Source organism: Pyxicephalus adspersus, chromosome 6 (genome assembly GCF_032062135.1).
Source record: "Pyxicephalus adspersus chromosome 6, UCB_Pads_2.0, whole genome shotgun sequence".
In the NCBI taxonomy this organism is placed as follows: Eukaryota; Metazoa; Chordata; class Amphibia; order Anura; family Pyxicephalidae; genus Pyxicephalus; species Pyxicephalus adspersus.
The window spans coordinates 17,558,428-17,584,057 of NC_092863.1; the positions used below are offsets into that span (position 1 = coordinate 17,558,428).

At 38.8% G+C, this 25,630-nt stretch overlaps 1 protein-coding gene across 2 annotated transcripts in view; it reads right to left on the reverse strand.

Annotated features, from left to right (window-relative positions):
- RARA (retinoic acid receptor alpha) overlaps positions 1–25,630 on the reverse strand; it is a 107,779-nt gene that overhangs the window by 31,424 nt on the left and 50,725 nt on the right. Inside the window, exon 1 of one of the 2 annotated variants that reach the window (XM_072414814.1) lies at positions 6,441–7,832. The exons of the other annotated variant lie outside the window; for it this stretch is intronic. Within the exon in view, the coding sequence (XP_072270915.1) occupies positions 6,441–6,609 (169 nt within the window). The 5' untranslated portion in view covers positions 6,610–7,832. Of the gene's footprint in view, positions 1–6,440; positions 7,833–25,630 lie in introns of those variants that run through there. 2 annotated transcript variants of the gene reach the window in all.

Consider the following 25,630-nt stretch of genomic DNA (forward strand, 5'->3'; position numbering starts at 1 on the left):
AAAAAAAAAAGTCTGCTGACTACTATCTAATTTCTATAGGAACTTTAGATGTGCATTTATGGTAAAGAGGACCTTTACATTTTGGAAAATTGTATGAATCAATCAGTATTATAATTATGAAAATGTCAAAATTCCACATGTAGTGTTGAGGCAATTCTGTTAAGGATGCTTTTCTTCGTGCTAGTTATACATCCTTCAGCCAGAGCTAGGAATATATTAAAAAATAACAGTATTTTCATACAGGTATCCTTAAATGGACCCACTCACATTCAAGTTTTATGTTGACCTATCCAAAATTTGATGTGAGTAAATAAATATCTAAATGTAATATAAATATCTAAAATGAATCCATAACCAGAGCCAAATGTTCAACATCCACTCTAAACCTAAAGTAAATGTGTACTACAACAGCAATGAATAAAATCTATTTCATGTTGGCCCTATACATTACAGTTAGGGTCAAAGTGAAATAAACCTGATGAACTGTGAAGTCCGAAAGCTAAGGCACGCAAGGTCTGCTTCAGGACATAGACAACGATGTCCAGTCTGAAGCAAATCTAACCAGGTTCAATAGTTAAATATTCATTCATAGTGAACGCTTTAAACACAGAATGGTCTGCATCCAACAATGAGAAATTGCTAAAGGAGGAATTCTTTATGTGGCAGCCAACAGTCTATATGGTGATGGGTAGAGGGCAGGAAAAAGACTGAGGTGCAATATAATTACGATCAAAAATGGACACCAAAGGGCCATAGCCAAATGTAAGATCAACTACTTTGATGGAACGAGGTAACTCCATAAAATAAACACTTTTAGACAAATATATTAAAAACCTGCATAACTTGCTTCAGCTTGAATGATGAATTACACATTTCCGAAGGCACGTGTCGTTTTGAACTCCCAACAACCATCTTGACTCTTGAAACCAGGAAGCAATGCTAGTTTAGTAAACACTGATATCATTATCTTTTGTTGCTTTTGTGAAGGAAGAATGGACATCACATCATTAAAAGCAGCCGCAGAGAGAAAAGCAGAAACACCCTGGTCAGATAATTACCACATTCTACTAACATCAATGCAGTCTTCAGTCCTGCCACTTTACTAACAACACAAAGGAATCTGCAGCACAAAGCAACAGTAAAAAAGAAAAAAACTTGAAAAGCACAAAAGCTAAAATACCCCGAAGAAACAAAACTACAAATAGTACCTGAACAGCTTAATTCATCACATGCAGAGTGTGTCACCAGCCCAGCACCCTCCTACACATTTATGTAGAAAAGCTGCAGTATGTCAGTTCCTAGAATACAGTGTACATTCCATTCATGTTTTCTCAGCACGTGCACGCACATCCTATGTCACACAACATGTGTAGTCTGTACACAAGCTTGTCAGCCTAGGCGGGAATGGAGGGGCATGATATTGCCAAATAAACCATGAACTCAGCAAAAAAGGCTTAAAGTAGGCTCAAAGCATATCTAACAATCTATTTTCTAACCTTAACTACTAAAAATGTGTGTATGAAGACACTAGTGTCCATTCTCACAAATGATTGTACAATCATGTAGTTTGCATCTGGTTATTGATAATGATTGTGCCTAAGGAGTCGGGAGAGGGGAGCACCCAGGCATGGCTTGACTCAGAGGGAAAACAATAGAAGTCAGCTGAGAAAAATCATCCTGGCCGATCAATTCTTCCACCATGCAGACTTAGCCAGGAGGAACCAAGGACAACAAAGACATACAATTAATCCCCCCCCCCCTACTAAATATAAATGACAGCACCAGATAAACCTTCTCTTCTGACTGTAGACACCATATTACGTACCTGTGAGCTGCTTCTGACTACTAGCTGTCTTGAACAGATATGTGGAACATGTTAAAGCATGGGATCTGTGTTCAGACAGACACTGTGACTACCTGGCTCTTCCTGAATAATTTTTCTGAAAACATAGCATATCTCTTGCACCTCGGCTATGTTCAGGTTCTAGTAGCTACATGAAGCTTGGTGGAGTTAACAGGCATTACAGTAGATCTTCGTCTACGTGACAGTAGGCCGAAAGGGTGGTTAATTGGGTTATTGTTACATTCCGAGATTGAAATATTTCCATACAAGCTGGTGGTAATGGATGCACCCAGTAGGACAATGTAATGATATTTTGTCGTAAAAGTATAGGGTGGAAAACTTGTATCCAAAGCCACCATAGGAAATTTAGAAAATACATAAATATTCCTGTGTGCACCATAACAATCAGTTTGAACATGCTTATCGAACCAATAGACATTTACACTTTGGGTAATACATCTGTAATAAGGTTGGGGTAATACGTCCGTAATAACGTTAACTTGTCAGTTTTGGACAGAACAGTAAAGTTGTTGCCTCAAAAAATTTGTAACAGAAGGTCCCATGGTCTTTTACTTTATTCAAGCCTGGTACAGACTAAGTTAGACTTTTCAGCGATAGTAAGAGTTTTGGATGTCTGTGCCCTGTGGTTTCAACCGTAGACTTCTTTGTTACTGCAAAGTCTTGTGGTAACATAGCAGGGGAAAGATAGGACCACAGCATGTAGGGCATCGGAAATAGTATCCAACATCCAACCATCGACAAATTAAACCAATTAAGGTATATGTACTTTAGTTTTTTAAGAGTGGAAGAGTTGGAACCTTATAGGTTTTTCAGGTTGTCTGCCTCCTTGATATTTGGCTTGATGACCAGTAGCACCGGGAGAAAAATTGATAGGAAATCTAAACTTTAACAGTTATGAAGAGTTAGAACAGCCAAAAGTTAAAAACAGGCAAAGAGTAAAATCTTCTAGTAGGGACAATGGTATAAAGCCTTGCATATTCTTTTGTAGATTTTCATCACCCTAAACATTTGCTCACAATTTTTTTTTTTGTAAAATTATAAAGTTGGAACAACTATCCTTCAACATTGTTTAGTTATCCACGTGCCAAATCACTAAGTGACTAGCTTCTAACAACCATTATTGCAGCCTTTCTCGACCTCATTACCATGGTGGAACCGTTAAAAAAAGATCTTTAGGGAACTCCTGCTGTAATTACTATATCCACAGCTCACAGTATATTAGTATGTTGGTCAGTGGGAAGAATGTCTCTTACATTGCTGGTCAGTGGCAAGAATGTCATGCTTTTAGATAACCAAAAAGATTATTGGTGTCATTTAAAGTGACCTGAGAGGCACAAATTGCTCATTGCTCAAGGAACCTCTAGCAACCCCTGGAGGAACCCAAGTTGAGAAACATGCTATTGTTTACTATTGGGGAGGATGCAGCAGAGCCCCTTCCTATGATCCCTCTATATAGAACATGCTTATTTATTCTTTTGACACTGGAAAAGATTACTAAGGAGTGTGAGTATGAAACTTAAAATGGGATCTTGCTAACTTCCTGTTGGATCTCAGGATAAGGAATATCTACCAAAAGTTATACAGATGGTAAAACAAAAAAAAAAAACAGACAAAAATAGATAAGTAGTGCAAACAAATAGATAAACTACATCCTACTCTAAGCAAAAAATGTAATAAAATGGTGTCGGCGTTAAATTTCCAACCAGCACCATATACAATAAAATGTATTTTCTTTTTCTTAGCAAACACTTTCTAGGAATGCAAATAGCACTGTTAACAAACTTTCAGACATTATAAACACCCACACAGGGACAAGTGTACCGAAAGCGCGGGGGATGTGTGACTGAATCCCTGTGTTTTCCTCTGATCTCTGGGCTTTAGTGTGTACAGACAGTGGGGCGTCAATGGAGACTAATTGTTTATGTGGCCCCTCCTCCTCAGGCCACAGATAAAGAGAAAAGATAAAATAAGGATACAAGTCACTTGTTTAATCCCAGCCACCCTGGTAGGTAGAAGTTTATCAAGATAACAACAGACACTCCCAACCCTACACAGCCACAGAGCTGACTATTAACCACTCCAATCTGGCTGATGTACAATTTCCTCTGTAGTGAAAACACATGCGGATAAAGATAATATACAAAAGAAAACAGGGTGGTGTAGAAAAAAACGCTTTCATAACTCAAATTAACATACATTACAGTTCGGCATAGTCCCAAATTGTACATGACATAGTTTGCAGTTTCTATGAGGAACAAGAGAAAAGTCAAACTTCGCCAGAAAATGACTTGAACTGAAAAGCATTTTTGGCATTGGAAGTCTATTGGGAACCATACATACATTTGGGGTCTTGCGCACCAATAAAAAGTGATGTTATAGGCCAGTGTCAGTTTTTTTTTACCCAACAGCAATCTGCTAAGATACTGATCAGGTAGGATAAAATATCAATCATTTGTGGACATCTTTTAGATGGGGTCAACTCCTAAACTCTCAACAACTATTTCTATTTTCTCCCATACAATATACACAGTCATCAAAACCCAGCCTGCCAATACTTCTCAGGTATGGCTGTGATTCTTATTCTTAACATGGCTGTGGATGGGTAAACCTGACATAGATTAGGCCACAAATGGAGAAGTCAGCTCGATATGTAAATGCATGGGCAGTCCCTGGAACAATACATGGGTCCCCAGTTAGGGATCACTACAAGTCCCAGCGATATCTAAAGATATATCCTTTGTTAGTAAAATAACAGTGAAATATAATTACATTTGATTTTAAGAGTCAACTATATATATGCTTATGGGAATAAATATTCCTGGTTCTTAGAATGGCCACATGGTTCCATGATGGAGCCCTACTGGTTTTGAATAATGTAGAAAAAGCTGCTTTGTTGCAAACAGTAACTAGATTGATACTCTTATCCTATAAGAATTATATAAGATTATATAGGAAAAGGTAATAACTGGGAGGCATTTTCACAAATAATATATGAATATATAACATAGATGTATACCATATATAACATCAGGCTTTTCCATTATGGCAGTGCAAAGGACAATGAGGATATTCCGGCTACAGTTACCCAGAATACAGATTCCTCAAATGAGATGCTAGTATAGCTGTGTTTTAATAGCTTATCGAATAAGCCCATGACTGAGACAAAGAAGCCATCTTAACGGATTTAACAGGAAAATGAGGTGACTAAATGGATTACTTGGTCTTTTGCTCTGGTCACATTATTTTCAGGTAATCACATAGGCCTCTGCTCCTCAAAGCCTTATCCTCCTGCAACATTGCTACTTACCAGGAGGACAACAAGATCTGTTTCCAAATTATTATTCCAAAAAATGATTGACAGAACTCTTTAAAAGGGTATTTAAGAGGTCCCTATTCCACGAATACAAGCCACAAATCACATATTTAAAGTTATAAGCATTTCTTAAGATAGATAAAGTCCAACGACACCTAAAAGCTAAAAAAAAAGCCATTCTAGAAAAAGGAAGAATAAAAATGTCTGCTTTATGCTATAATAATACCATTCTAGTTACATTAAAGGCTCCTGTTTCTGGAACATTGAGGATTAAGGAGTCTCGCTAATAGTCACATGCAAAAAGTACACTGTAAATAAGCAGCCATCTTGGAATATGTCAAAAGGCCAACAGACATGAGTTGTGAACACCGACTCTAGTTATAAGGTGTGGGAAAATAAACAATCAATGCTATTCTATACAGTAACTGGCTGCATAGCTGGTTTCTGACAATAACAGGTTAAGTCTACAGCCACATAGTATAAGCTCATCTTCCAAATAGGATTACAGAGAAGAAATATCTTCACTTCTTTGGAAGCTAGTGAGAGATTCTTATTAAAGTGAATTTTACCCTGGCCCAAAAAAAAAAAAAAAAAATGACAAGGATATAAGAGGCAGAATTGTCCTATCATCTGAAACCCTGGGCTGCAAGCCCATTTAGCAGATCTGAGAATGTCTTTTATTTCTTTCGAATAGAATGCCTCTATTGTAGTGGACGACTAGAAAAAGTGCTATCTTACACCCGAATAGAAACATCCTACAATAGCATGAGAAAATCTAAGTAGCTGCTTCCAAAGAGCCAAATGATTAACTGGCTCTACAACAACAAAAAATATTAATAATACAGTTCTCCAACCAGTTTAACACATCTGCTTATGCTATACTGACAAAATCAACATTTTAACACCTAAACAAAATGTAACTAAACAACTAAATGTTTAATATACCTACAGATAAAAAAATCAACAAATGCAATAAAATAGCTGCTTCAAACAATAAAAAAAGCATGACATAAAAGTGATATATCTAAAATCACAAGAATACATCAATATATAATAAAATGGTATTGTAAATAATAAAATAACCTAATTAAACTAATATTGAATTTGGGTGCTTGTTACTATAAAGAGATGTTAATGTACTGATATTTTATACACATGCAATGCACTCACAACTGTATCAGTATACAATGGCCTTCGTCCCACATACGGGGATCTAGGTCAGATAGATTAGACTAGGAATGCTATCTTTCGGCACCTACGTACAATGGTTGGAATGGCTCCAGTGCTGGTTCCGGACTGGCGTCCCGAAAGGATGAATTGCCCCAATTCCTTTATCCGACATTAGACAGGCCCTGTTCTGTGCATAAAAATCCATCATATGATAGTGCGTAGGGCTGGTACCCAGACCTGGAACATCCACGTTTTCATACATCTTGAAGACTGCCACAGACAAACCATATATAAATCTAAAAAAATATCTTTTTCTTTTTCAAAGAAGTTTGTGTTCCAAAATATAAAATTGTAAAAAATATAAAATGTAAAGGATGAGATGGGTTTAGAAATCCCAGCGCAAAACCATATGGGATTTTTCAATCCAGAGGGAAGTGTGCTAAGCTTCTGCAGATGAATCCAGCAGCAGTATCTGATAGGAGATTCCTTTAACTCTCAGCATGGATTCCATCAAATTGTTGGAGAGGGGGAGGGAGATAGTGCAAAGTTTAAAATCAAAAGCCCTCCAGATGGTTTTGGCATGGCCTGTATACAGTCATCTCCTGCATGCTTCGGAATTTTGGAACCCTGAAAATTCCCTTTACCATGCTCTGACTGCGAGGTGCCAATGTGTCCACCGGTAATGAGAGGTTCTTTCAGATTTAGCCTATTTAATGGTATGGAAATCTCCAAAATCCTTAAGAGCAGGAAATCTACTCCATTCGTTGGGAAAGGGGGGGTAGGTCAATTAGGGAGAGTGGTTCTGGATTAAACGGGTTGCCTGGCATCACCAGCTAGCGTCTTTTAAAAATAGAAAGTCTTAAACATGGAAAATCTGTTTAGATTTGAGAGCGTCCATCTAAATCTCCTGTAGGATGCCGAGACCTTGAGTGCGGATATCCCCCTGAGGTTTAGGGATAACCAGAGTGTAAAATAAGCCCTAAATCCTTCAATCCAACATTCCTATATTTACGTACTCAGGGATTTCCTCGTGAAACAGACCCCAAGTACAGTCCTTGTTTAAAGAACGCCAGGGGGATCCTTACTATACACATTCCTTGATGTAAATAAACGTTCGCTGCCTCCAAGATTACGCGGTGGGATGTAGGCAATCTAGAATCTGTACACAAAAGCGGATCAGTGATCCTGAGAACACTTTTTGATTCCAGACAGAAGACTTTGTGCCCAGCTGTGATAACTCTTGTAGAATACCTGATTTATCCAGGAGTACGGGAACCCTGACCATGGAGACCAGTCAGGTAGTATGATGGATTCCTTGTAAACAGCAGGCTCTCCGAGAATTCTCAGGGTAATGCAGGTGAAGATTGGAGGTAAGCTGCTTCTTGGGAGATTCCAAATACTGCAGGCAGTCCTGTAATACAGGGGATTCCGGTCTCTCAGATTGAATCCTAGTGCCACATCCTAACAGTGCTCAATGCTGCAGACTTCAATGCTGTGTTTCCTCTCTCCTCCCCCCTCCTCTCTCCATTCTGATGGACTGAAAGCAGCTGAGCCCTGGAAGTCAACACCCCCCACCACCCAACCTCCCTCACTCTTAACCTCTTCCCTGCCAGCAGGGGCCCAATGTTCAGTCCCAACAAAAGAATGTCCCTTCCAGATCCCAACCTCATGTGTATTATTCAGGAGTGGCCATGATCTAAATGCCTTTCCATCACTACCCCCTTCATTTGCCTAATATCATGCGTTTGACCTCTCTCTGAACCTCTATCCTCACCTCCAAATGACCCAACCAGCTCCTTTTTCCAGCTGGTGACGTCACAGATTTTCCCACCCCCTCCCTGCATATTTTGAAGTAGACTGACCACTCCTTCCTTGACCCCTCTGCACCCTTTCCTTCTAGGATATTAGTGTGGGACACATCCCATTACCACCACTGTCTATTACCCATACACGCCAGATCTAATAAAATGAACACACAGCTTTGCACGTGTATGCAGATGTAAACACAGATAAAAGAGCAAAAAATGCACCAAACTTTAGAGGGTTGATAAATTGACAATTCTTTAAACACAGTTAAAGGGCCATCAGATTAAATACCGCGTCAGCATTCCCAGCTTTTTTTTCTTGGCATACCCTTTACCTAGCTATAAGTACTTATGTATGTATGCCACCTGAACTGTGTTTATTGCTTATTATAAACATAGCACTCCATGAACAATCTTCACACAATCAATGTATGAACAGAACATTTTAGCAGCCCATGCAATGGAATCTCCATACCCAACTGAACAATATATTCAATAACTGAAGTACAGCCAACTGCTTGCCATGGGAAACATCCACCAGACAAGTGTCTCATGGTCCAAGAAAACAAAAATGTCTTAAACCATATAGATTTGATGCCAGTCACTCACGTTACAACCTGATGGTAAGGCAAAAGATTGTACAAACTCCTATGTGGTGTCAGGGTCTTCCTAAATGGGCGTAAAAGAAATGGATTGCTTATATTGTTTGGTTATTCCAAGCTGAGATTGTACTATCAAAATGTTCTATGCGTGACTTAAGATCTGCGGATGGCTGTAGACCAGCAGATGTTTCTCTGAGAACGTCTGGTACCCGGAAATCTGCCTGTTTTCCATCATGTAATGACCTACCACTACGTATCTTGTGACTCAAATGTCAGAGAGAACCGGAGCATGCCTTTATTACAAAATCTTAGTGAGCACAGGGAAAAGATCATCGTGTTGTACACAGATCTTGCAACTATGGAGGCCCTCTACTTTAGCAATGCAGGGCAGATAAAGAGAACCTTGAAATATTCAATGCAGGTCTGCTCAAATTGCCCCCCCCAAAAAAAAAAAAAAAAGACGGCAGCAAGGCAAATACAAACTCTTACGTTTTTCTTTTACAGGTATTTTTTACACCAACTAATGGTAGATGTTGATGTTAGAGACCCAGAAATTGTACTGTCTGCTTTAAGTTCAAGGGTGACCATAAATCACCCAGCCACTTCAAATGCTTTTTATATATATTCATTTTGGACTATATTTTTATGCTTAACAATGTACAAGAAAGGAGATTTTTTTTTAGTGTTCAGCTTAGCAGAACTTTGAATGTTGTGGAAAAACTTTGCAATGTTGTTCAAGATTTACAGGGTCCAGCTGTGTATACTAAAATAATATCTCCCAAAATATTTTCCTGATTAACTTCACAAATATCAACTTATTTATACAAATGTCTCAAATAATTTGTGGAACACTGGCCAAACAGAAAACAAAGTTCTGGACAGAGAAATACTTTATCTTTATTTTGGATACAGCAGGGAACGGTTAAGAACCAATTTTTTTGCCATCTGTAATAAACTGGAGAGATTTACAACCACTTCCTGTTTGGATGAAAACTGAGAGAAAGGCCTTTTTTAGTAATTGTAACCAGAACAAAGGTCCACATTGGAGAACTGTCTCTGTGCAACTCCAAAAACTTTACCAGGAAAGAGTGTGTGAATCTCTCTAATAGAGACACAGAGTGGGGGAAACCAATAATTCCTGTGTGTTGGTCAAAGTTTTAATGAATTCAGAGATCATCGATATGCAGCTGAACTCTTTTCATTGAGGATTTCAATGTTACCCCCAAATGGAGACATATTATAAATGATATATCTCGCTAAATCTTTTGCTTTTTTTAGGATGAAGTGGGCAAAGTTTAGATTAATTTTCTAAATCACCAACATTTTTGTATGCAAATTTTTTTTACTATATTATAGGCTCATATTTTTAATTTCCGAATTTTCCAAAAAGTAAAAGTTATTTTCATGAAAGTCTACTTTTAAATGGAACTAAACAAACATTCCCTTGCTATTTCGCCAACACTGACATCATATACCCTAGTCCCTTCGGGGATCAGAATATTCAGCCATCTTGATTGGCCAGGCGGGAATGACAGGACACCCAGGTATGCTGGGTTTGTACACTGGATGTGCAGCGTACATACGTTTGCAAAAAGGCAGGTAAGTTTGTTAAATTGTAGATGATACATAGCCTGTTTCCTCTTAAACAAAGAGCCTGGCTGCTTGCAACTTTGTTTTTTTATGTTTATGTCTCCTTTAAACATAAAATAACAAAAAAGCTGTCCAGATCATCAGCAGGATATCAACCCTCCCTTGCACAAGCTAAAATGAGCCATCGAGATCCTCGTCTGATGCGGAAAACGGAAGACATGTGGTACTTTGATCCTTACCTTTGCTCTGTAGCAATAAGCTTTTTGTCACGCTGGAAATATAGAAAATTCATATCTGGTGATTAAAGTAAATCTGTGTGTATTTTAATAATTAAATCATGTGCAAATCATGGGAACACCTGAGAAGTACATAATAAACCACCTCTATGACTGCCATTATGAGTTTTAAAGGTGAAGCAAGAGTTGGTAGGTAGGCTGGTTGAAAAATTCTAACCTGCACACAACCAATGATTTCCCTCACTCACTAATCTAGAAGAAAATTCACTTTGCACTTATACTACTAATTCATCAGTATTGGGTTCATGGATAAATTATTGGAACTAACATTCCTAAAACAGTCAACTGTTATACTCTGTTTTCACAAGGAACCAGCTTCTTATATTCCTAGGAAATTATTTCCTGGGATAAATCTTCAAAATCAGTTCCTGAAAAATAAGGATTGTGGATATAATGGCAAGGATTACTTTAAATGTGCAGATTAATAGGGATTTCCTACTGCCAGTGGTTACGTAGTAAAAAAAAAAAAAAAAAAAACTGCGACATTCCATGGAACAACATTTTCCAGGAACAATTGTAAAAAAAGAATGTCACTTAAAACTAGGGACAGTAGCAGCTATGCTCATATATAAACGCGGAGTAGAAAATGGGGCACATGAGATCTCCTTCACCAAGACAGATTAACTGACGTGATTGTTTATATAATCCATTTAGTCACAGTGGTAGTGAGAGCTGACCCACTTTCCCAAATCACACCAGCCAGACCGGATAACATAGCTTTCCGAAACAGAAACTTAGCATCTCGGTGGCCATTTTGGAAAAATGCGGAAAGGCGCTACTGGCCATAGCTGATATTTGCAAGGAACATCATTTATCATCATGGGAATAAAATAGAATGCAAAAAGGTTTGGGGGTAAGGGCAATGGGAGGAGAGGGCTTTATATGCACATGAAAGTCTTTTTATAGCCCCTATAGAAAAAGCAGCCTTTAGATTCCAGGAAGGGGGCAGCAGGGAAGCCGGGTAATAAAATAAGGAGGGGGTGAGGGGGAAACCTCCTAGGATGAAGCTTCTTTATCATGATTCAGGATTTATTGCCCAAGCTCAAATGGGACTTCTGGCAAGAACTCCTCCCGGCACAGCTGGCAGAGGGGGTGGGTGAAAACAATGGGTTAAATTTCAGCTCCCTGGGAAATGATATGCCCCTCTCCTTCTTGTGTGTATAAACAGGAACACAGTACATTTGTTTAACACAAACAGGTAAGTGATATCTTTTAGATCTGTGAGTTATCTTTCTTGAGGAACAATAGCCAAATCTGCTTTTTTTTACTATCCACAATTACACTTGTTCCTGTCAGATTTTGCAATTATTGGCCAGATTAACAGAAACTTTGCTAAAACAATCCATTCCAATTGTTTCCTTATCAGGTAGGCTCTTGCACTGAATAGAAGTAGGTAGATCTAAGGGATAATGCACAGGTTGTAAGATGCATAATCAGTTTTATACATAATAAGTATGAATCTGAATCTCAGACCAGATCAGAACGCAGGATAAAAGAGATGGTCAGTTGTGCAACTTTTGATGGATCTTTTTCCCATGGATTATGATTGTGTATGAACATGTTTATGGGTCATGTTTGATTGCTGAAACAAAATAGACAGAGGCTACAAATCTTAAAAAGATTGATTTTTTTTGTATGCAGACCTGCAGTAAAACAGTTAAAACTTTTTATTGCCTATACCAGCAAACATAAAGCATTCAGCTTGAAAGGCCACAAATTTGTCAGAACCAACACAATGGAAGAAAAAAAATGATTTGAAGCCCAACACCCACTCTTTTATTTTAAATCTCTTTTCTATCACACTTTTGTCCCTCCCTTCCTAAATTACTAAATTGTCACTCTGCATACGTTCCATATGCATCCATGCATGGCCAAATTGGCCTCTAACCCTATTCTGAGCACAGAACATCTCTTTCTAGCCGCTGGATGGCATCTGCATTTTAGGTCTGTACTGCAATTCAAAAGGTTTCCCCCCAGTGGAACCCAAGCAGAATTATTGAATTAAAGTTCTGTCCTTCCTGGAGAAAGCATTGCAGGGGATTAGGTGTCCTAAAAATGTCTGCATACATGTATATGTCCCTGTTTCCTAAAATGAACACTGGTTCTGCAAGGCAGAAAAAAGAAGTTTCTGTAAGTGGGGTTTCAGACACAGAAGTGAGCACCACTCAGGAGGAGTATTTGGTGGGGGGGGGGAGAGAGAGACAAAATCTGGTCCTTTACACACCGTGAACCAAGGATCTAAACACCTGCCCCTAAAACTTGTTGCCCTTGGTTTTCAGAGCATATTGGATGTATAAAGGCCAATATTGCAGCATCACATCCCTTTCCTTCTTTCTGAATGGTTTATTATGCAAAAAATAGAGGGTGAAAAAGTTTTCATAGCAACCAGTTAGGTAACAAAGCAAAGGAAACATCTAAATACAGTTATCCATTTTAAGTGCTTCAGGCCTTGCCATAGAGAACAATGGCTATCCTGTGAACACTAAGGCTACGTACACACGTGCAATGGTTCTTCTCCGATAATCAGCTGACGACCGTTCTGGCAAATCCACGATCGTAATGGAGTGAAGGGGAGAGAGCACAGTGGGGTGCCACTACTTCATTCTTCTCCCTCCCCTCTCCATAGAGCAGGAAGGTGCTGTATGTACAGCGCTCGTTCATGCATCCTGCACTCGTGAAAGATTCTTTCCAACGACAATTATTGCACGTGTGTACGTAGCCTAAATTAGATACAAGTTATGGCTTTTATCTTCCAATTTTCTGATATATATGGCAACAAATTAAGTAAACACAGTTCCTAGTAAAACTGACCACATAAGGTCCAGAACAATAAGGGAGGTATTTGCCCATGTTAAAGTGTGTGGTTGATACCCAAGTTATGACTCAATTTCTGCTAGATCTCTACTATTCTAAAAAGAAAATTGTTGCTATCTTGTTTAAAAAGATCTAACCTCCTGGGCTGTCATCCTGATTTTTGCTTTACATTTCTGGGTTGAGGAAATAAAGCATGCATTATACAAATCGGTCATAAATTGCAGGCCATGGTGTAGATCCTGCAGAAAAAAAAAGATAGTGGGAGAGCTGGATCTCATGACTTTAGCAGATCATATCACTGGACTCTGCTCTAGGAACTTTTGCTTTCTTGTATTAAAATAAGTGTGGATTTCCCCCTTTTTTTAAAGCTTTTGCAGCTTTATAAATTAGCTCCATCACAAGTCAGGGCCTTCAAACACGTCAATGGGTCAGCAATGCCAAATGACTTGTAGTTATAAAAAAAACTGTGATTAGGAGAAAAAAAATCTGCTACTGATTTCTTCTCTCAAGGCTAGTTTCCTGGCTGTCATGCTAATCGTATGGCTTCAAACATTTTTGACCCCTACTTTAAACAAATTTGCAAATTAAGAGGCCGACATTATAATGGGGTTTTTATAATCCATTTTTTTTATTGTTCAATCACCACATTTTAAACATTTATTAAAAAGCAATCAGATATTATTGGTGGAAAACAGTGATTGAACACCATACTGTAATACCAGTACTGATCCATTTTTTAAACAAAAGTGTCAAAAAGGGTGCCTGAAACCAACACTTTCCATTTTAGCCTACAGCCTTCACCAGTATCAAAGTGTCAAATACTATTTGGCAATCGAAATGTGGCGATCAGACTTGATAAATGTGGCGTTCACTATTTTTAATACTAAACATGTTGATATTCGAAATGTGGGGAACCTACTGAAAAAGAAATCATTTTAGCAGATCAGCATTTTTATAAATGGAGCAAATTTAATTTTTCTTGGGAAAAGACTGTTTGTCATTTGATAAATAAACATCTTAGAGTTCTGACTTAACTCTGACCTTGCTTTTTCAAAGAGACAGTCAGACTTCTAGGGGAAATTAGCAAACACAGCGGTGAATTGCTTTCAGAACAGGTTACCTTTAAGGATGAAAGCCCCAGAACATTTTCAAAGTCAGCAATGGCAGCTTCCATATTTCTGTCTTGAAAGGATCCCTTGAAACTTTGATCGTTGTAGTTTTGCATTTCCCTGTTACACCCCCAGAGATTTCTTGTGGATCTTTGATTATAAAGCAGCATAATTCTCCATGTAAGTTTTTTCTTTAACATGAAACAATGTCAGGTTTAAAAAATATAAGTTTTGAGTTTCAGTGCTTTGAAAACAACATCTTACAGAGGCACAGAAAATAAGAGGCTCTCCCATGGTCCTTTAAATACAGAACGGGTATTAATAAAATCCTTCTTTACAGGGACTTAAAAATAAAAGCACTGTTGCCCTGCAAGTATGGAAAACAAAAAAGGCACTAGCGCTCAAAATCATTACCTGAACCTCTTCAATCTAACTTTCCACCTGTACACTTAGTAGAAACAGCTTTTACAAAAAGTAGCCAAAGATATCACAAGGGGACTTTTCTCTCCTCTTTCTGGATTTTGTCTCTGCTTTTAATACCATGGATCACCTTGTCTATATCAAACCCAGTAATCTATTGGTATTGGCAAGACCAGACTGCACATTCCTATTCTCATTCAAGGGTAGCACTTCTTCTCCCACTTCCCTCCATATCAGTGTAAAGCTGCGTACACACTTCCAATTTTTATCGTTGGAAATGAACGACGAACGAACGACGAACGATCGATTGGTCAAAAATCGTTCGTAAAAAAAGTAACCGACGCCGACGAACGAGAATAGTCGCTGGAAATAAACGACCGGACCGGCGGATCGGATTGGACAACGATCGTTTACCATCTATCGCGTGTACGGTCGTTCATTGATCGTCCATGGTCTGAGCATGCGTGATGAACAAACGTTCGTTCACTTCCTGTCGTGCACGTCACTTCCTGTATCGCTCAAACGATCGCATCTATTGTGTGTACAATATCTGCGAACGATCGTGTCGTTATCTGCATGTACAGGATCGGTGCTATACGATCGTTCGCCGATATCGTGCAGGATCGTTCGTGGTTCATTTACCAACGATAATTATTGGAAGTGTGTACGTAGCTTAACTCAAAGCTCAGTCTTAGACCTGTATTATTCTGTCCTTAAACCTTCACTCTTTGCAAACTCATATTCTCCTTCAGCCTTTAACACCATTACTGTGCAAATGACACACAAATGTATTTGTCCACTCCAGAATTGTTTCCTCCAGTACTTTGATGCTACCTGTCAGCCATGACATGTGGATGGCTGACTTATACCTAAAATTCTAATCATCTTCTAACCTTCACCTTCTAATGTTCTCACTGACATCTCTATAAATAAGTCATTTTCCTCACCCTACAAACACGCTAAGGTGCCACCTTGACTCCATAGTCTTCTCCACCCGACACGTGCAGTACACTGGTTCTGCCACCTAAACCTGTGGAACATCTCTAAAATATGCTTGTTCCCATCTCTAGAGACCACCAAACTACTGTTACACGCCCTCATTTTTTTCCCACACCCACTTCTACTACGCATCACTAGTATTTCACTAACTAGACACCTACAATATATAATGATTGCTGCAGTAGACTTCTCTGTTTTTCCCATTACTCTTCATCTGCTGCCCTTCTTCAGATTAAAGTTACTTTGATTTACTGTTAAATTCCGGTCACGGCTCCTGTCCCGCTTACATTTCTAACCCAATGCAGAAATACGCCCCTTACCAACCTCTTTGCTCCCCCAATGACCTACTAATTACTTCTTCACTTATAACCTCTTCCTACACAGAACTCCAAACATGGCTAGGGCTTACCCTACTCAATGGAATTTCCTTGTCCCATTAAGTGGGAAACACACCTGGCAATGCATTACAGCAATACCCAGCAATGCTTTATACATGTAAGTACAATGCATTTAATGCACATCCATGCTTTAGATGTGACATGGTCCAGAGAAAAGAAGGGAAAATTTGAAATCTTTATAAACATTAGGTGTATAAACAAGGTTTGAGCCAAGATTATGAGGGTATAACCCCAAACTAGCAGAAAGAAAGTTCAAAGCTAACCTTAGAAAGTATTATTTTACCTGAAGAGTAGTTGATGCTTGGAACAGATATCCAGCAAAGGTAGCGAGTCGGTCAGTTGTAAGTGAATTAAAACAAGCCTGGACAAACAAAGATCTATAATCTGATTAAAAGGTAAAATAAAAACACAAAAAGGACCATTTTGGTCTTTTAAGTCATCACTCTTTTATGTTTCAATGTCAATGTTTCTAGATTATAGATAAAATGTAATACAATGAAAAGAAATGCATACAGATTACTCATTATCACAGCAATGGACCACAAGAAAACAGAGTCTTGGGGCTATTTATTCCAATAGAGTCAGTCCGGAAACAAGAAATTAAATTACTTTATAGTTCTAAAGAGTTTGACCTCAAACCAAAGTGCAGAAAGTGTCACCAGAACAGGAAGCCAGAGGAAATCTCCCAAAAGACGCACAGGGAGAAGAAAAGTCTATTAAGTAGTTTTTATTGCTGTTGAGCTTTCTATGATGTCCCTCTGAAAAGCATTTATTCTTCTAACAACTTTCACCTGGACAAATAAAGAGGTCAGGATAAAATTTCCACAGACTACAATAAAACCAGGGAGATTCTAACCGTTCCCTGGGGCATGGAACATGTACTAAGTGAACTATGTAAAGCTGTCATTGTTGACCTCCTTAAAATAATAATAATTACCTGGCTGTCTCTTGCTTTAGAACTTGAAATCCTGTCCTTGGATCAATGAAAACAAATTAAATCAAAAACACCTGATTGGTATATTTGTTCCAGGTGACTCCAATTCTTAACGACTCTGGGCTGAATTACTAAAGGATATTAGGCTGTTCACTTATCAAGGTAAATTCCTTGCAAGGGACAAGTCACTTAGCTTGGTGAAAATTTACTTTGTAAAAAATACTTAATCACATACAAGGAATTCTAAAATAAATACATAAAAAATGGGTTTTTCCTTGCACAATATTGGATTGTTAAAGTCAGCAGAGCTCTACATCCTTTACTAAGCTAAGTGAAATATTCCCATCAAGCAGACAATTTATTTTTCTATGTGAACAAACTATATTCCTTTGTATTAAATTAATTAGTAAATCAGTCCCACTAGATCAGCAAAGATCTAGCCTTCTCCGAAGGGATTTTCAATCTGCAGCTTTCAATTAATTAATGGCTGGCAATCTTGCCATGTGTCTGTGTTTCTGTGACGAGGGGGCCATCTTTGTAGAAGAGAAGTGCATGCCAGAGCTGATGACTGTTGGGGGAAAAACACAAGAACGAAGGGTATGGGAAGCATCGATCCGCAGAATAAATTAGGCAAAAGCAGGTAGATTCATGCAATGCAGGTCTTCAGGTACACATTCCCCTATAAAAAGACTAAGACTTGCAGTCACAGTGCCTCTCAAACAGCAGATATACAACTATGAGGCTCTGGGTTGTAGAAGGAATCCTAGACACAATAAGCACAATTATATTTCTAGAAATTCCCTACATAATAAAGCATAGCATATGTCTAAATGTGACATTAGAGCAGATATACTGTTAAACCACACCAATACATATCCCATCCGTCACGTCAAATATATTCATACTTCTGGATTGGAATTTAGATTGATTGTGTAAATTGTCTTATGTGTATTATTATTATTAAACAGGATTTATATAGCGCCAACATATTACGCAGCGCTGTACATTATATAGGGATGAGTACTAACTGACTGCTAAGCAATGAACTGTAGTCCAGTTTTAGTAGGCTTCTTCAACTGAGGCTGCAGATTCTCATCTTGGTATATTTTGTGTTTTACATCCTCTGTCTCTAAATGTAATGATTGGTAAGGAGTACTATTGGTGTTCAAATTCTGGTTGTCCTTATATTCAACCTCAATATGGACGTTCAAATTTGGATAAACCCGACCCGAAAAACACGGGATTCCAAAGCGCAAATTCGGTGTTTTGAATTTTGGAAGGCCCCTTTAACAAGGTGACTCCCAGATGTCCAACCATGGGGAATAAGTACAGGGGTACATAAAAGGTATTATGTATTATAATGTATCTTTTTATTATATATCTTTTTAAATGTATTTGGAGGCTGTAGAAGCTCTACACCAGAAGTTAGCAAACTCTGGCCTTTAATCCAGATACGGCCTAGCCAGTAGTCCAATCCGGCCTAATGGCCCCCTAGTCGATCCGGCCTAATCCCGGCTGGCAGGGGTCGGCAATCTGCTGCTCCGGAGCTGCATGCAGCTCTTGAGCCTCCTTGTTATGCCTCCCTTCCTTATTTACTGCGACCGGCGTTCCGCTGCCAGGGTAAGGGGACATTCCCTCTCCTCCGTATGCATTGCGGAGGAGAGAGATTTCCCTTAAAGGGCGTTCCCTCTCTTCTGTATGCATTGCAGGGCAGAGGGATTTCCCTTCAGGGGCTTTCCTGGTGGGGGGCAGAGCCATCAGCGCGGGATTCGAGTCTGACCTAGTGTGCCTTCTTGACCCCCTAAAAAGGCCTAGTAGCCAAAAAAGTCTGCTGACCCCTGCTCTATACAGTCCTGTAAAATAACCAGAATTTTCCCCCTATTGACTTTAATAGTGTTTGAATTCAATGTTTGATCACCCAAACAAAATTGGCTTTTGAATAGCCATCAAATCGAATAGTGATATATTCGACCAACACTAGTAAGGAGCCTACAATGGGCAGAGCTGAGAATACCTGGTCTCTAGAACCAATGTTATCAAAATACCACCAGTGATTTTAAATAACTGGGTAATGCAGGGCAGGTCCTGGGCATATAGATTGTGTCACCATAATTCATTTTAAATGGGGCATGCTTTAAGTTAAAATGCAAATTTAGTATGAATCAGCAGTAAGAAACCAATGATAAAGCCACCAATCTGAAACCTAATACTAATTTAGCGATCTACATTTAATTTTGAAGACAAATCTCTATAATCCAAAACACCCATAATATCATAGATAGTTGATTACTATACGATCTTTTCAATCGCATAGCAAAAAAAAATCGTACCGCTTCTTCATCTAAAATTGACATTATCGTTTATGCAGAGATCAGTATTCTGCACATTACCCATAGCATAAACATGCACACAGTGATTCACACAGACAGCAGAGAGTTGTGTGAAGAAGGAGGGGGTAGAAAACACATTTCTCTGCTCTCAATACTGTGAAATGACATCACATTCACAGTAAACTTTCCCCCTGGGGCACATTAAAGATGGCTTGCACTGATTCCCTACCAGCTGCTTCATGAATCCTCTCTGATAACTACATAACCGGAATAGTCTCTGACTAAATTCACAGCAAGCCAGAGGGGCCCTCTAGCACCGTTTCCCCTCCGCTGTGCTTTCATCTTCCTCTCTAGTTTGTCATGTCGCTCCCCTGCCTGTATAGTCTGGGGCTCCCGTGCTTCGCCCCAACCCCATCTCCATTCTCTCAGGCATTCTGAAGTCTCTTTCTAGTGCTTACCCCACTCCATACACTTGTTTTCTGGTTTAAACCTTTATTCTTTTGCATTGGAGGAATAGAACGTACATCACGCCATATTTTAGATATTTGGTTATATGTAAAGATTCTACTTCCACTGTGCTGTATGAATAATAACTAAATAAGCAGGAAATTTAAAATTCTTTAAACCAAGTAGATAAACTTACAACCGATCCACATATGTCTGAACTGTAAAGTTGCCTAAAATATTACCAAAGCTATTCAACTGCCCAGGGGAGAACACCACTATGCAAAGTTGGCAGCTGTGCAGATTTCCATGGCACCTTTTATTATTTTTATTATTATTATTAAACAGGATTTATATAGCCCCAACATATTACGCAGCACTGTACATTAAATAGGGATTGCAAATGACAGACTAATACTGAGAGTGATATAGGAGGAGAGGACCCTGCCCCGAAGAGCTTACAATCTAGTTCCTTGAAGCTAAAGCTGGCCTTACACTAGTCAAGGGTTTCTCAACCAGGTTTCTCTGGAGCCCTAGGGTTCCTCCTTAAGTTGCTAGAGGTTCCTTGAGCTGAGACTAAACATTTGCCAGATTAGTCTTTATTTAAAACTTTCTTCAATCTATTGAACATGCTTTAAAATCCCTTATAGTGGAGGTTCCCCAAAAACCTGAAAAATATTTAAAGGGTTCCTCAGGGTTAAAAAGGTTGAAAATGGCTGCAATAATTGATGGGTGCATGCCCACATAAATCATGGATCTCTTCCCAATATTGATCAATAGCCTGGATTACGGCAGCACACCAATTGACCGGCACATACAACACTAAGCCAAACGCAAGCAACCCATAGCCAATATGAGTGATACCAATCTATTTACAATACTAATTAGTAGAGATGGGTAAATATAATGAAGTGCTATTGTCTGGAGATTGCTACTGGCTGAATATCAATATCAACAAAGAATGGATATTCCCAACCCATATCAATTCAATATATTTATTAAATATTATTTTGGTTATGTGGTTATCCAATTCAGTTCAGTTTATTAAAATTATAGTATAATGTATGACCAACCTAGACCAATCAAGAGTAATTTCCTCCTGTGCTCCCCCCTCCCGGCTAAACACTGATTCCTCTAGCTCCAAATGCCAAAACATGTCAGGATGACAGCTATATGCAATGCAACAAAACCCAATTGGTTGTGGTGCAAAGTGCCCCGAGAGCATAGGAAATCAATATGAGGAAATATATCAGGTAATTATACCAGCAGTAAGTAAAATACATTTAAAGATTTTTATTGAATCAGTAACTACTAGACTAAGGGTTGTCTGGTGTTTATGTTGCTTTGGATAAGCAAATGTTAATGCAAAAGTATTTTCGAAACAATCCCTTGAGCATTTTTACAATTCTTGTTCTCTTTTAAACATGTTTTTTTTTTTTGTTTTTCTATTGTACTTTTACTGTAAGACAAATTTACCTTACTAGACAGATGTTGTGCGTTGCGTGCGTTAATATACAGTATATAAAAGGCAACAGTCATTTTCTAGTGCAGTGAGTTGTTACATCAGCCCATATTGAAATAGGCCACCCTACAACAGCTGCCGTAACATAATAACACATCATACAATGTAAATAATGGTTCTGTGTGGCAGTAAACTTTTAAAAAACAATTTATGACAGCATGTGCGCCATGATTGTTGGACTGGTATGATGCATGTATAAATTATTATATCAGCCATTCTCAATCACGGTTGCTCTGAAGTATGCTGGGGGTTTCTAGAACTGTGGCTGATTGACTTATATGATGACCAATTCATAACTCTAATGATGTTTAAGGTGTCTATAAGAGTGTTATTCCACCCACCACGGTTGAGGGGGGTATTGTTCTTACTGTCCAACCAATCTAAGTAGCCTTTTTTCCATTGACCCCCCAAAAAGTACAGGTTCCCAAGATCTGAAAATTATTTTCAGGGTTAAAATTAAAAAAAGGCAGTTATATATGCTCGTTTGTTCCACCTGAAAGAAAAGTCCCAAATGATAATCAAAGAGGAGTGGACTCCTATTTGCCCAGCCTGTGATTAAATATCGTGTATCTGTGGGAGGAAGATAAGAAGAGGAAAGAGGGAAAGTCACGCTTTTGAAGGGCAACCAAAGTTAAATTTAAAAACATTGTTCCAACAACATAATTTAAAAGATTAATCTCTATAAATGAATCCTAGGCTAACATATAACCACTAGTTTCGCAAAAGATATAGCAATATCGTTTAGTATCATACTAGGTATAGCAATGGCGGTAAGGTGTCCGACCCGACGCGTTTCGCCCGTACCGGGCTTCCTCAGGGGTAAGGGGAGACGTAGTATGATTGCTGGGGCTTTTTACCGCATTAAGAGCTTTGTGATACCGAATTGCTACTTGTAAGTGATTTGATAGTGAGACCGATATCAATTTGGACGTACTGCTGGTGATAGAAGCTTGAAATGTTTATTCCAGGACCTTCATATGCAGAATGGTTATGACATCTCTGTCTTAATAGAAGTAAATGACAGTGATTCAGTGATTCTCTTAATCTTTTAAATTATGTTGTTGGAACAATAAAATTTAGTGTTTTTAAATTTAACTCTGGTTGCCCTTCAAAAGCCTGGCTTTCCCTCCCTCCTCTTCTTCTCTTTCTCCCATAGATACACAATTTATATATGCTCCCTTAACACCCAAAATAACAATCTCGGCCTACCACTGTGTAGCATGAGAACTGGAATCCTTAGCTTTCCTTGGATCCCACAAGAGTGACATCACCAGTAACCTGGTTTTAGCTATCGGAAGTCAAGGTATATGCTTTCTTTTCCTAATTTTATTTGGGAGGAGTTCATAGAATTTTTACATTTGAAGCAATAGTCTACACAATACAATGTCTTCTTTAAATGTCACATACATTCAGACCTCAAGGAAAGCACACTACTATGAATAAGCCCTCACATTCACAGAAAAAATGTTTCATGTCATAACGTCAATTACCCTGTCTTGCTAATTCATTGCATATAGCTTTGGTATAAATTATGCAGCAATACTAGACAGGTAATCATTGTCTCATTTCGGTGCTGAGTCCTTATAAATCGCCAGGGTTTACCTGCATGGGGCTCCTGAATACAGTGTCTAATATAAGGCCTTCTTTTTTTCTTAATTTGTGTGTCCGTTTTACAATCAGACCTAAATAAAAAATTAACCAGCTCCATCTCCCTCCCCCCAACCCCCACCCCCCAACATCAGCAGCGCGGTTCTGAACAGCTCAGCAAATAACGCAGGGCCGTGATAAATGACAATACGAGGTTATGTGCTGAGCTGCGGAGTTTTTTTCCTCCCCTCTCTAACTTCTTTATTTAGTAGAACAAAAGCACTGTAGAAAACATGATAAATATATCTTTATAGTAAGGTCTGTTATACTGGGGTTACAAACCCTTTCATCAACAACAGCCAGAACAAAAGGACGACAAATGATAGTCAGAGGGAAGAGGAGAGGGGAAAATTTATGTGTGTACGCAAGTGTGAGAGAAAATGTGTGCGCATATACATGGCAATCATGTTACAGCTTCTGAAGATTGAGTGAAATATCTCTATAATATACGTGTTATTATAAAAAGTGCCATTTTATTGCATGGTAATAAAGTTATGTAACATTTTATTATAAATTGATGGTATCCAATAAAACTGCTTTAGAGATGCATATAAATAATTTTCATTATTTTTTATTTTCTGTTAACAAAGTTCAAATGCTTCGATGATTGTCATGGAAAAAGATGTAAAATATATCGCACACTCTGTGTAGACAATGAGCAATGTTTACCCCAATTCTTTCTTCCCTGGAAGCGGATGCATTTACCCACTTTTACCCCAGGAAAGTGGAGGGCCTTTATGGCTTTTACCATCCATAAGAATAATGCAGGGCGGCCGTCCCCCTAGTTTTTGCCAGATATCACAAAGTTAACAGTTAAGGATGTAATGATAACTGAGTTGGCTTTTTCAAGTTCAAACTCCAAGGTTGTCATACTAATCCTGACTTCACTACCAAATAGGTCAATGACCGAGAGAAAGCATGCAGACAATGACTTATTAGGTATTGAGGAAAGCATGAAATCTTTGCAGCCTGTACTTTTAAAAACCCATGACTGCTCATGCACATGTACTAAGGTGTGAAAATAATTTTTGCATGTTGCTTCACATGAACTTTTCCAAAAAATCTTCGTTATGACAGGCCACACATACATGTTACTGCAAAAAAACACTCAAAATCCAACAAATGTGTTAATTCAAGTCGCATGGTGGCTTAGTGGATAGCACTTTACAGGACTAGCGCCCCAGGTTTGATACTTGTCCAGTTTGTTTTTCCTCTCTGAGTTGGACTCTCCAGCTTTCTCTCACATCTCTGCATGTTAGAGAAGGTAAGGCTACGTACACACGTGCAATAGTTAGTTCAGACAATGGACGACTAGTGCTGTACACACGTAAGATTCTAGTCCAATATCGGCCCTGACCAGATTAATGGACGAGAATCTTATGTGTGGACAGCACTCGTCGTCCATCGTCCGAACGAGCATCCTGACGGATCCACAGACGACGAATGATCGCAATGGAAGTTAAAGGGGAGAGAGTGCAGCGGGGTGGCACTTAATCGTTGTCCCCAGCCTCTCTCCATAGAGCGGAGCATAGGGCACTCTTTCATGAATCGTTCAGGGGTTAGTGGTTGGAAAGGATCGTGAAAGATCCTTTCCAATGACAATTATTGCACATGTGTACATAGCCTAAGAATGCCGGTCATTGAAAATATTTGGACAGAGGGAGGAGGAGACTTTACCTAGTTATCAAGTTTTACTGGAGGCCTGAAGACAAGATAAGAGAACAGGGGGGCTAAACTGAGTTTTAGTTATCAGGACAACTGTTATTGTTCTTGTCATTGGCAACATATTGTCAAGTTTTCCCATTTGATGTCCATGACTATAACAACTGACATTTGTTGGCCACATATTGCAAGGGACACTTATCTGCTGACCACATATAATGTATATGTAACAATTGCCAATTCGTTCCGCATCTATTGTAAGGATTGTCACGCTATCCATGCATTGTTAAATTAGCACTATTTGTGTTAATTGTATAACTTTAATTTAACCCAGTGCAGGACAATAAATGTGAAAAGTATACTACTAACAATTTGTGCTGTTACCTTAAACACCACGCAAAGGCGTACACATGTGCAATATTTGTCTTTGGAAAGGTTCTTTAACAATCCTTTCCAACAACAAACAACTGCACGATGCATGAACGAGCCCCGTAGATACAGCACCATTCTGCTCTATGGAGGGAGAAAACGACAGTGCAGCACCCCTTCACCTTTTTTTATGATCGTTGGTCGTTCATGGATCCGCCACGACAAGTGCTGTACACACGCCAGATTCTCATCCAATATCAGCCCTGTGGCGATTAGCGAACAAGAATCATCTACATAGCCTTAGGCTAGGTACACACATGCAAAAATTGGCCATAGAAACAG